The 13759-nt window shown below is 36.4% G+C and overlaps 1 protein-coding gene across 2 annotated transcripts in view; it reads left to right on the top strand.

The window, feature by feature from the left end:
• The window catches only part of Ask1 (apoptotic signal-regulating kinase 1), a 109115-nt gene that overhangs the window by 58462 nt on the left and 36894 nt on the right, over positions 1-13759 (top strand). For both annotated transcript variants that reach the window (XM_071593152.1, XM_071593151.1), the window contains exons 17-19: positions 845-940; positions 5122-5261; positions 6292-6450. In XM_071593152.1, coding sequence (XP_071449253.1) covers positions 845-940; positions 5122-5261; positions 6292-6450 — 395 coding nt within the window. The remainder of the gene's footprint in view (positions 1-844; positions 941-5121; positions 5262-6291; positions 6451-13759) is intronic.

Below are 13759 nucleotides of genomic sequence, written 5' to 3'. Positions count from 1 at the left end.
GTTTTTTTTTGCCCTCCAAACTTGAATGGGCTTATTCTGTGACCTCGGTCATGGGGCACAGGGTTCACGTGTACCTTTGATTTAATAATGAAGAAATCTGCACCTACACCCAAGCAGAGTTTGCTTTTTTTCTTCTTTGATCCCATGCATAAGGTGGCAATTTCTTCTCAAGTGCTGTTTGAGAACATCGAGGCAATAGTCGAGCTTTGAGAAATGATCTTCAAATTCCTTCTACCTTTCAGAAAGATGGTGTAGGTATCCATTGATTGCATTTCTGGATTTGACGAATCTTTCCTTGCACGATGTAATTTTCAACTTCTTATTTTCGGAGCCATCCTTCTTAGCAGTTGCAAGATCTTGTAAACTCACCATTGTTTTATTGTTTATCCAACATTGACTTCAACTCGGCGTGGTCATGGTAGTGATCGTCCTTTTGTCCATTTTGATTGACCTATGACTGAGGCATTGTAGCGAGCATTATCTGGTAGTAAAAGTGGAATGGAGCGACCGCTAAGCATGCCAGCCCTCTACGAGCAATTCAAGAAAGACTGATTAATGGTAGTTCACTGGTTGAGGCATGTATTGATGAACACAAAGACCTACCACTGCTGCGTGTCTATGGCTCACACAACACTACACTAAATGTCACATTACAAATGTAATAGTAGTGCTCACATTTCCATTTATGCTGAGTCATAGAGAAATTCTTGAACTTAACTTGAACCCTTTTCTCTTGATTTAACTAATTGGGAATATTATGAGTTTTTGTGTGATTGGTTGTTTTATTTATGTATTGCCCAAATAATATTTCATCACTAATTATTTGCTTTTCCCTGGGAAACAGGCTGACATTTGGTCGCTTGGCTGTACAATTGTTGAGATGGCAACTGGTAAGCCGCCTTTCATTGAACTTGGCTCACCTCAGGCTGCTGTATTCAAGGTAAGTTCTCACCCGTACCAATGAGATCACTGGAAGCAAAGTGGTCAATCTATAGTACAGTATGTACCAGAGAATCTCTATTAGTTACTATATTGTGAGGAAAAAAGAATTAATCCCTTAAAGCAAAGTTTTGGTCATTCTTATTGGATGATATCCATGAAATAACATCAAGGACATTCATCAACACCCAAGCCCTAGCTGTGGAAAACCTAATAATAATAATAATAAGTTTATTTGTCCAGAGACTGCATCATACAAAAAATTGTACACATAGTATAGGACACGTCAATATATACAATAATACACAATGTAATACATATACCTATTCTAAGTTTCATGTTCCATGAAATTCCTAATAGAATAGAACAAATTCCTTTGAAGAAAAGCTCTCAATTTCCTCTTAAATAGATAAATGTTTGTGCTGGATTTCAGGTCCTCATTTAGCTTATTAAACATAAGGAGACCCATAGATTTAGGGCCTAGTGCGGTGGTTCTAGTTCTTACGTAAGTTCGGTGCAGATCATTTTTAGACCTGGTCCCATAGTGGTGAATACCACAATTTGTGTCATACATTGAAAGGTTTACAAAGGTGTACACCAGTAATACATAGATATAAATACATGGCAAAGGTAGAATGTTCAATTTATGGAATAATGGACGACAAGGAGCATTATGCTCTGCTTTGACAATTAGCCATACGGCTCGCTTTTGAATTTTAAATATTGTCTGCAAGCAGAGAAGAACCCCAGAAAAGGATACTATATACTATACAGGGGTAGATATTTGCATAATGTATTGACATGAGGACATCCATTGTTACGGTAAACCTGATGCTTCTAATAAGGAAGCAAATGGTATTCATTTTTTTGCCCAGGTGACATATATGCTCCTACCAGGACAACCGCCCGTCTAGAACTATTCCTAGGAATTTTGCATGGGGCGCTTGGGGAATTAGTTTTCCACTTGATTCAATTGCAAAAGTGGCCATGTTTTTGTTTTTATTAGCAAAGTAAAGTAGTTGGGACTTTCCCACATTTAAATTCAGCTGATTCCTGCTACACCATGAGTTCAGATGTTGAACGGTTTGTTTAGCATTGTTTGTTAAACTTTGGACTGTAGAGGCAGTGAGTATGATACTGGTATCGTCTGCAAATAAGAGTGGATCATCCCTTTCAATCAAACAGGAATCAAACCCAAGACTTAAGGGTTAGTGGGTGAGGATGTTTTAACATTTTTTATACTTTGAAAAGTTAATATGCATCTGCATGTTAACTTTTCAAGAGGTTATTTAATGGACTGGAAAGTAGAAGCAGTATAACCATTGTACTAGTTTACCATAACTATTCAGTACAAATAAAAGGTGATAGAAATTGAACATTCCAGAAATATAGACTTTTTGGATTTATTTCAAGGAGGTAATCTTCCGAGCCTCTTTTAAAAGACATACATGAAATGGAAAGCCAAAGAGCTCTATTTTCTATTCAAAGATAAATCTGGAAATCAACCCTGCTAAGTCTTAATCTGGCCATGCAATGCCGGTAGTGTCTGTCTGCTGACCCAAAGGTAATGGGTTTGAATCTCGCCTTGTGTATTGAAATGCTGCAATGGCTCTGGTGCTTTGACTTCTGGGATAGTGAATGGAAAGCCCCAATAAGCCACCACACAGGCCAATCGAGGGAAAAGAGTGTTAAGGTGAATTCCAGAAAGCAAAAATAAATTGGTTTTAGGATAAGATAAGTATAATCCCAGTAATTAACCCATTAGTCAGTCAGTTTGGTAGGTGATGGTAGAGTTCACCCAGTACTACGCCCTATACGGCATGTGAAAATTCACACATCAGGGTAGGGGGGCCAGTTTCTTTCCCTGTGCCGGTTATGGTTCCCCAGGAAGACCTGGTACCCGAAAAATCACTTTAGCTTGGGTGGAGCTGCAGGTGCCCAGAGTGCCTTGCCTGGGAATCGAACCCCGGACCCTCCGATCAGCAGTCCAACGCTCTACCCACTGGACTACCGCAACCCCCATAAAATTACATATTAAATTTAAATTCACTGCCATAGTGTACCTCCTCTGTCAATTGTTCCGGAAATTGTTTATTGTGCTTAAATGTAATGAATCAACTAATTTAATTCTAAACTCTCCAAAGTTGGAGATTTAGTTGCTTGCATAGGGACTGAATGTTTCTAGGAATTTGAAATTTATGCATTAAAGGTATTAAATGGTATTGAGAAGTATATTGAATAGTTAGTGGTTTTGTACTCATAATCAAGTATAGAAAAAAAACTGGTCTTAACTGTCACTGTTTAAAAATCATTGAAGGAACTTATTTACAGAATGTGCAGCTATATGTGAAATAAAAGAATCCAGTTTCACAAAATGTTGCATTTACTCCCTAAGTATGAGGGTAGTTTGAAAGGTTCTAGGAATCACTGCCAGATGTCAGCACTCGCCTAACAAGTTTCCCACACAGTAATGAGTAATCCTTTATGAGTAAGCATGTAATACGTTGGTGCTCTGGGGAGAGGGATGTGGTGCAGATGTCTCTCTGTTATTCCTGTGTAGTGACTTAAGAAGACAGAAAAAATTGAGATTAGAGTGGTGATCAAATTCGTCAGGAAAGGTATGAAAGCAAAGAAAATCCATGCTGACTCTCAGAACACTCTGGGGACTCGACTCCTTCATTTTTAAATGTTGCAAAGAGGAGAAAAGAGTTTAATTTTGCTCAGGAGAGCTTAGATGATGATCTACGTAGTGCTCGGCTAAATTATGCCTGTGTAGTGATTAGACCTTAGAAATTATTGCGAAAAGTGCATAAAGTGATGATGGAGGATTGCTGACTGAAAGTGCGAGAAATCACTGAAGCTTTAGGGATGTCATCTGAAAGGGCATATCACATTTTCACAGTAGAATTAGTTTGGGAAAATTATTTGCTAGATGGGTGCCGCAACTCTTGACGCAGGATCACAAACGCCTCACAATGGAGATTTCCAAACAATTTTTGACCCATATCAAGAGCAACTAACAAGATTTTCTGTATCGGTTTGTGACCACAGATGAAACTTTCATCCACTGCTCTACCCCAGAGACAAAACAGCCATCAAAGCAGTGGAAAGATTTTGATTCACCACCACCAAAGAAAGCAAAGGCAATATGGTTGGCCAAAAAGTTGATGGCATAAGTTTTCTAGGATGAGAAAGAGATTCTGCTGATAGATTATTTCGCACTGCTCAATCAATTACTGGACAATGCCCTCCCCAGGTCAACTGCCGCAAAAGATACACGAAAAAAGGCAAGGAATGGAAAGGAAGAATGTAATCTTTCATCAAGACAATGCACGTCCACGCACACAAGTGTCATTGCCATGGCGAAAATGTGAACTAAGATATGAATTGTTGCCACCCCCGCCTTATTCGCCTGATTTGACTCCATCAGATTTACGTCTCTTCTCCAAGCTCAAAATTTTCCCCTGTGAATGGAGATTCTCTTCAAACACTCTCTGCAGAAATAGACAGGTATTTTGCAGGCATTGGAGGCATCAAGACATTGGAACATCGCTGGACCATGTGCAATAGTTTACTGGGAGACTGCAGTGAAAAATACAAAAGTTTCTCTGAGGTAAGTTAAATAAGAATGTGGAAGAAAACTCCAATGGCCGTAAAAATTAGTTGCAAATCTCTCGTCAGACTAAGCTAAGAGAGATTTGCAACTAATTTTTACGGCCATTGGAGTTTTCTTCCCCATTCTTATTTAATTGAGAGGCCATAGAGCTCATTATTTCTTACTATTACTGAGGTAAGTTGTTTATTCGTATTCTATTCTGGAACTTTTATAATTACCCTCATAAGTATAATATGATCTCATTTATGTAGCTGTCAGGAAAGCAGTTGATGAAGCTTAAAGCACTGTGGTGTTACATGATAGATTGGATGCGTTTAAGTTACTTAAATGATCAATAACCTTGATGAGGATTGTTTGCTCGAGGTCATGCGTGTGATTTTGAGGGTGGGTAGCCTCAAAAAAATCCCATTCGGTTCCTTTGGTGCTCCCTCCCACGCCGTGGTGAGGGTTCCTTTGTCTCATTATAGAATCTTGTCCTCTTTGTGATTTCTCTCCACCTTTGAGCATAGCAGTGTGATCACACATAAATGACATTTATTTTTCTCATTTCCATTGTCTCCAATCAGGTTGGCTACTACAAGATCCATCCTGAAATTCCATCTGAAATGTCCGAGAAAGCCAAAGGATTCATCCTTAGGTGCTTCCAGCCTGACCCCGAGTCGAGGGCATCAGCATCTGACTTGCTGGATGACCCATTTCTCTCGGAGTAAGTTTGTTCTGGGCATGGAAGTCTTCCTGCTCTTGCCTTTATGTGCATAAGTTCAATCTAATTTTTTTTCGTCAAATGAAGAACACGATGTATTTTTCCTTTGTCCTCCCAATAACAGTGGAAAAATACATTGTGTTCTTCATTGAAAGAACAGGACTTCCTCGAAGTTGAGCCAGAAATCATTGAATACAAATTCCTTTTCTCGAATTTCCATCATTCACTGTCTCTTGCTGTCAAGTTTGGTCCTACATGGAAGGAAGGAGCAGGAATTTTGTGTCACAGGATTTGTGTCTCGGACATTTGGTGCATTATGGAATGTGGCCCAGGAATGCTTACTTTTAAGGCTGCTTGAAGTATCGTTTTTCATTTGAATAAAATGTATTCGAATCTGCTAAATATTCCAAGGAGATTCAAATTAGACTGACCGAATTCATTTTCAAAATATGTAAGATTATTCATAATAAAAATAATAAAAAAAATTCCCAAGAGTTCAGGGAATTCCAGTGTAAAAACAATATTTTTGGCTTAGAGCTTTAAGCTTCAGGCAAGAAGTACTCCATCATGTCCCAGGGGGCGATTATGATGGTAAACACTGGGATTTAAGGAAGATAGTTGACCAGTGCCAACTGAGGGAGTAATTCAAATTTCTGAAGTGGAAATTATGTTCATTTGGGAAAGTCCATGGCCCTGAGAATCACATATTGATAGCTTTTTCTTCATGCTTGTCTCATTGTGATGATGGATATGGAGAGAGGGAGGGAGGAGGGGAGGGCCTGGGTTTGAGGCTCCCATCATCTATTCATTCTATTATGGTGATTTGATGTGTATATCATCAAAAGGAGGAATTTCTCCTTGGTAAAAGCCAGCATTCATGTTTAACTAAGCTTATACATATAAGCTTCATGACTACCGGGTACTGTGATCATGCGGCTAGCTTACTTCATGCATATCTCTTTTGCAACAAATGAGCCTCACTATTTCTTTCACTTCACAGAACTTCCTACAATTCAGTGATTTCATTTTACAGAAAGAAGAAATTCTCACGCCTGGCGACTTCAGCCGAGTACTCCCGGAGTATTTCTGTTCCGAGTGAAAAGGTAACAGCAATGGCTAGGGCTGAAGGGAAAATGGGGCATCACCATGGCAATAATTCTGGTTTCCGTATGCCCACATCACCAGATGAAAGGTTAGTTCACTCTTTCATTATTTTGTTAACACCATTTATCCTGTTTTGGCAATTTAACCAACCTACTTCTTTTTTATGCATAAAAAGCATAGAAGGTTTATTTCCTTCATCCAGTACTTCCTGAATTCTGTCAGCAGTTGGCTACAAATGCCTGACTGCCATTCATCTGCTGGCTCACAGTCAGGTAAATGGGTTAAATTTCATGTTGAAAGTACCTGTTAGTTCTATTCTTATTTATTGTAGTTCTTCATTTCATAATTTATTATCATCATTCATAGTTTTTATCAAAACCTGAAGCATTAAGGCCCGGTTTTATAATGTCTTATTAGATCTAATTGCTAGTAAATGTGTATGTTAACTTAACCTGGAGATATCCGTCGTTTGTGTTTATATAAACAAATAAGGTTGCCTGTTGTTGAATGTGGACATTTAAACCATAGTTACGTCATCTGTCAGTTAGTAAAGCTGTTTAAAGTTCTGTTTTGTTCTTATCTAGGCTCATAAAACTGAGTGTTGGCCCTAACTTTGAGGTTAAAGTAAACCTTCAATTTAACAAGGCATTATAGAACCTGCCCTAGGGATATTTCATTTTCTGTAGTGAACTCTGATTCATAGGAGAAGTGTTGTTTGGAAAGCAATTACTGTAGAAAAGACCCTAGGTTAAGTATGTAAGTATGATTTCATTGTTTTTCAGGTTGCTGAATTTATGAGACTGTATAGGGAGTAGATAGCAAAATAATCCCATAATTCATTCAAAAATTGATTTAATATACTAGTTAAAATAAAGCAGTTTACTATTAGTTTCTTAAATCATATGCCTACTTGGCAATGTGGTGATGATAAGGAAATATTGTACCTTTTAGTACCAAAATATTCCAAAGTAAACCAGGCCCGTATGCCATTATTGTATAATTTCACTATAGCTTATATATCCAAACATAAATATATGATTTTCCAGCCATCTGATAGTTTCTATGCACTGAGGGAGGATGCTTCTTGCACCAACTTAAGGCAGTGTGTAGACTAAGCAACTGCCATCAATATATGCATTCCCCTTTCCACACACATTGTAATATACCTGTATATCCCTGAAAATAATAGCTTTGAAATTTTTATTTATTATTTATAAACAAAATTATTGGTATATCTGTTCTCTACTTTTTAAACCATGATTATTTAATTTGTAAAGTATTAAAGTACACTTTTAAAATTTTTTTTTGACCTAACTTTTACATACTTTATTAAGCTTAAAATTATTCTCTCATTGGTACTCCCAAAATGTTTGAATCAATAGGCTGTTTATCGTTGAAATTGTAAACTATTGGTCATAACAAGCCAAAAAGTATTGCTGAGAAAATTACAGGATGATGCCACTACTATGTATTAAGTATGTATGGATTTGAATTTTTCATGTCTGTGGGACTAACATGTTTTATGAATGGAATCAAATTCAGCCGTAATAAATGTGGAGCTCCCATTTATTGGACACTAACATTAATCTGAAACTGATTTCATCTTCATTTTATTTCATTCCCCGAAAATGCATTCTACTGCTCAGTGTTTATGAAATACAAGAGTCCATGATTACAGCTGAAATAGGTGGGTCTATTGAGAAGCCATTCTTAGATAAATGATGTTACCATATGTAGCACCCGATATTTATTTTTATTTTGGCCTTAAATATGCCATTACATTGCACCAGATTATTTTATTTTCCCTCATTTTGTCATTGCTTTGTGATTTGTGCGTTGGATATATCATGAGGTGTCGTTTTGAGAGGAATCATAAATGGAAGTAAACTTTGTTGTGCATATGAAGTGCATGAGTAATTGTTGTGCCTTTTAAATGCTTGTTGCAGATGAATCATTGTGTATGTTGTCAGTCTTCTGCTACTTCTCCCTAATGTTGTTTGTGTTTCCGAATTCAAGTGTTTTTACCATTAGGAGGAATGTATCAAGTTTAACAAGTAGGAATGAATTTTGTAAACTGATTGATATGTTGAACAGGTGCATACTTAATAATAGATAGCCTGAAACAGTTGCAGGAAGTCACTCAATGATTTAAAGCTCTGACAATATTTGGCCATGTGGGTACGCAGAGTACCTTTTGATTGAATGCAAGGTGATTACCTTCATATGTGGCCTATGATCCCATCATCCATCCAAATGCTCTTGCTGAGATGTTTTGGAGTTGATAATGCCATTAGAAGTCATTTCCTCCATTTTAGAAGATATGTGAATTAGAAATAAAATCATTTTAACGTGCTTACCAATCGGTTATGTTCACACACATCTCATTTCATATTTTAACTGGGTAACAATTAATGCTGATACTCATTCTACATTATCAAATGCTCTATCACTGTGATAATTAACATAAAATATTTGCAATCATATATCTTTATCCAAGATCATGTATTTATGTGCTGGTATTATGGCCTTTTATGGTAAGCAAAAAGTAATGATGGAAACATTGAAATTTCACCTGGAAGTTCCTTGAATTATCAGTACATTTCTGTCGGAAATTGAGCCCCTACCCTGTCTGTTATTTATGAGGTCATTCTTCCTCCTAGGGTCAAATAACATATTGTTTTATCATGATCAGTACCTATTGGACAGGCCCCGGTTTTGCATTTCAAGTGTCAGATTCTAATTTATTGCTTAATTTGTGGTTTTAACTGTTGTGATTCATATTTCATTATGCTCATTGTTCTTTGTCGTCGGAAGATGTACCAGCATATTTAATGTTATCCATCCTCTCCCTTTTTGCCTGAATGAAAATGAATGTATACCACTCTATAAAGTGATAGATGCCATTAGGCATTGGTCTCAATTGTCATGAGCTGTTTTCATATTTTAATTATCTTTCTTCTTTAAAGATATACATTGGGACTGAACATTTTGAAATTCCTATGAAAGGGTGCTGCAAGCATAGGATTGAGTTTAAGCGGTGGTGGAATGCAATGAAAAGAGAGATTTTGCTATACTTTGATTTTGGTTTAGCCAATAATTCAGTCATTTCAGTCATTTGCCATTTTGCCATAATCAAGACTAAAATATATGTTTAATTTTACATTCCTTTTTTCCACAATTTGATATCTCTGGCAGCTACTGGAAACTCTTTGATGATCCATATTGCTCATGAGCACTGAATTCATTGCAGTTCAAGTTTTTTTTTTGTTTTCTGAAAGACACATTCAACTCAAGTGTTAGTTTTCAAGTTAGTGCTTACCTATTTGCCATCTATTTGTTTTTTCATATTTTTATTAACACAAATATTTTTTCTTCATCAAACCATTTTGTTTTTATTCCAGCATGTACTATTTAATACTAAATTTTTATTTTAATCACCATTAATTCCTGACAAATCGAACCAATTGTAAATCACTTAGTTTTCATTTATTAATTACCAAAGTGTTGTGTACCTACTTAGTTTTGAAGCAACGCAATTTTCATTATAATGCATTAACCAGTTGATGTTATTCAGTAAAACCTTTGAAAGGAAATTTTTTTGAGGAGCAATTCTTTTGAGTTCATCTTACAGACAGCCATGTGAAGTAAAAGGATGGAGTTTTTTTTGAATGTGAGAAGTATGTTATTGCAAATCATAATTTTCTACCTTGACTTAAGTTGGTATTATGGACTGTTTCCCATATGACCTGATCTGATTTGACTGAATCAGAAGTCACCCCTGGTGGAAATTATCATTACATAGCTGTCATTTTATTTCACCAAGTTTCCTATTACACCAAATGTAGTGAATGGATTAATATGGTGAATATGACTTGAAAATGCAAATATTTTTCACGTTTCCTTTTCAAAGATTTTGCCAATGATATGACATTTTTTGCTAAGTTGTTGGTTAGGACATAACTGGTTTTTATGTTTCCATTATTACATATTTTTTAATTTTTGTTCTTGTTGCCATTTTTGTCAAATGTTTTCACTACTCTTTCCCTATTGAAATATAACCACTTTTGATACTTGCATGGAATGTCCTGAATTGAAATGCATAGATAAAATATTTTTAACATATGCAATATGACATGTAGTGGCTTGAGGATTTATTTTAGTCTTTTGAGAATGCTAATAATCAAACTGGTGACTTTTAATGTTGCTGAAGTACACGCAATGAAATAATTCACAACTTTCAGTTTTTCATTGGAAAGTTTCAAATAACTCAGTGGGAGAGATGATGAAAAGTAACTATAATTATTCAATATGACCATGGCAAGTTCTCTTTGGAGAGAGGCCTGAGAGGATGTGAACTGAATTGTTTTGATGGTGTTACAGTTTTTTTCTCATTCATGGTGCAGAAATTTGGCTCTTGAGAGACAGTATTCGGACTGCAATTGAAAATTTCTATCACAGTTCTAAGCTAATGCCATCCTTTTCCCCCTTCATAAGTTTTCATAAATATACATCGACTGTATTGATATTTTGTATTCTAATTGTATGCAACTTCCATTTGATTAAAGAATTCAGCCTCAGTTCCATTTTAAATGTAATGAACATTGTTTAATGTGTGTTGATTTGCACTAAATTCCTGGAAGCAAGGTACAAAATATCAACTTCTAATTTAGGGTACGAAATACTGGTCCTTAATTTTTCACTAAATCTTCACTATTTTTCTTCCCCTGTTACTATGAAAATCATTTAGGGTGTGGATAGGATTCCAAGATGATTACTAGTTTTGTGAGTAGAATCCACCATTCTTACTACCATACAAGATGGATATCGCTTCAATTAAAACAAAGATGACTTTTTATGCTGTAGTTATGAAATGCATTGTCTCTTAGTCTTTCCAATTCTATGCAAATCAACTTTCTTAAACATAGTGGCTAAATATTTACAATGAACACTGTAAGAAGTGCATCTAAGATGTAATGTGTATCCTGGAGTTGCAATTTGTGTTGAGAGCCATGCTTCCTGTGGTCACCATCTCAAAAATCCATTACCCACCTTCATGAGGGGAATAAGTCTGGATCCTAATTCATCAAACTAGTTTTGTTTTTAACCACCAAGTACCATTTATGTTACTTAAGTATTTTTACTCCATAAATAACTTAAGGGCTGTCTTAACATTTCATTTCAACAGTGCAGATGCTATTTTATTGTACACTTTGGCCAAATTTGGCCTATTCTTACAGTATTGCGTCTGTGGGAAACATACTTAAAATTATTCCATGCACAGGCTTTCCCTAGCCCCCCTCACCCGTCGAGTAAAATATGATGTCACTGATCCATTTTTTTGTATCAAACGAAGTGATTAAATGACTGAATCTATTGTATTTTTTCCATCAGCTTGATCTATTGGCCGTTGTGTAGGCTCATAATATTCTCTTAGTTGTGATTTCATTAGTTTAGAACTGTGAGCTAGACAGTTCACATCATGATCTCTTCAGGGACATAGTTAAACACGCAGATGTTTCTTGTGGCATTGTTTTTCTTGGATTTTGGCCAACTAATAACGGAAAATAAAACCAAGAGTAGGAAATTTATTTTAGCTAACAAGAATTCTAAAAAAATTTGTTAATGAAAATACAATCCAAATAAAACTTTGTGATGGTATCATAGTGAAATAAGTTTTGTGCTGTTGTAGGCAGTGTATTTAAAGATAAAGCAAAAGTTCTTGGCATGGCGGGCAAACATGTGATTATCTAGGTTGTTAGGTTTCTGTGTCAATTATCAGCAGAATATGTCCATTTTTTGGATTTTCACTGTACTCATAGATATTGCTGACAAAAGTTTCCCTGGTGTCTTTCGTACCAGTGTCTTCAGGTCAAAGGTGTTGAATTAAAGTTTTTACCATTTTGATATATGGTGTTCCGCAAGCCAGCTAATTTATCATTGGCTATTTCTCGAAAGACTCTCTTCCAAGCACTTTGGAGAGAGCATCTGTCTTCTCTATTCATGTTTTTGGGCATTTTAGTGATTTTGATGGCTTCCTCTATTAACCTGAGACAGTCTCTTTAGCAGTAATTTCTGCTGCATCTCACAGAATGTTGCAGTGGGTTCAAAATAGATCAATAAATGGCATGGCAGGCATATGACTTTGTTCTGACCTGCCAATATTTATATGGAGGAACTTTACCCTCCTTTTCAAATATGCCTCTTAATATGATGAAAGGTTGGGGGATTGCCTGTGTCTACATAATTTTGTTTCTTCCATGACTGAAATTTGTACTGTTTAATCCTGCCAGATGTGTGAAATATTTTGGCCATGAAAATCATTTTCATTGTAATAATGTTGTTGTCTAAGAAGCATACTCCGGAAAAGTTTGAACGGTGGCTGTGTTATGGATACTATTTTTTCAAATTGTAATATAGAAGAGCTATCGAGAAAGTAACTTATGTTTTGAATTAAAATATGAATGCAGTGGTATGACAAAGTTTTATTATATGAATTTGAAAGGTACATTCTTGTACTAATTTTCTACATAATCGCTGTTTTCAGATTAAGGCTTTTATCATAACGAGGCATAAGCTTTTCAATTCCATCTCTGAATAAATCTGCCACCGCCTTACATTTCAACCACTTGTTTACACCAGCATGCAATTCTGCGTCCCTGTCGAAGTGCATTGTTGCCAGCCATGTCTTGGCCAAAATCCGTAATCATGAATATGTGATTTTCACGAATTTCTTCGTTGAATTTCACCATTAGTCCATCTATCACAAGACCCGGCTGACCATCGTGAAAATTGGTGTGGCCAATTCTTAACTGGATACGCCACTGCCCACTACACCTTCACTCATTTTTCTGTCTGTGTACTCTTGACAAAGAAAGCCTAAGAATTTTAATTGGCTTGCAGTTTTTTGCCTGTAGAAACCTAATCAATGATCACACTTAAAAACCAGCAGGATTTTCTATTGCAGCGCATATTTTGACAGGTCGCATTGTGAGCCAAGTAGGAGAACCACAGTCTCTGCACTCTACCAGAGCAGGATATGTACTGAGTGTAGGGGCGATAAGATTCCAAGATGGTGGCTCTAGCCCTGCCCACCACCAAGCTAGGGCGAAACCTAAGTTACTTTCTTAACAGCCCTCATATTCCAAAGAAACTGCGGGAGATGCCGCAACAGTAACTTTTAACGGAGTCATCCGCTAATGTGCATTTCAATGCAACAATTTCAGAGTGTAAAAATCATTCGCCTTGACTGGGATACGAACCCAGATCCCTCAATATCCTGTCGAGTGCTTTAGCCACTTAAGCTACCGAGGCGTCCTCTTAAACTCTGAAATTTTGGGGCTTTTAAAGGAACAAGATGTTGTGACGAAATACCGTACATACAACATCTTGTTCCTTTA

The sequence above is a fragment of the Hetaerina americana genome, unplaced genomic scaffold (assembly GCF_022747635.1).
Source record: "Hetaerina americana unplaced genomic scaffold, ioHetAmer1.1.p SCAF_52, whole genome shotgun sequence".
NCBI lineage: Eukaryota > Metazoa > Arthropoda > Insecta > Odonata > Calopterygidae > Hetaerina > Hetaerina americana.
This window is presented reverse-complemented; position numbering and strand designations above follow the sequence as displayed.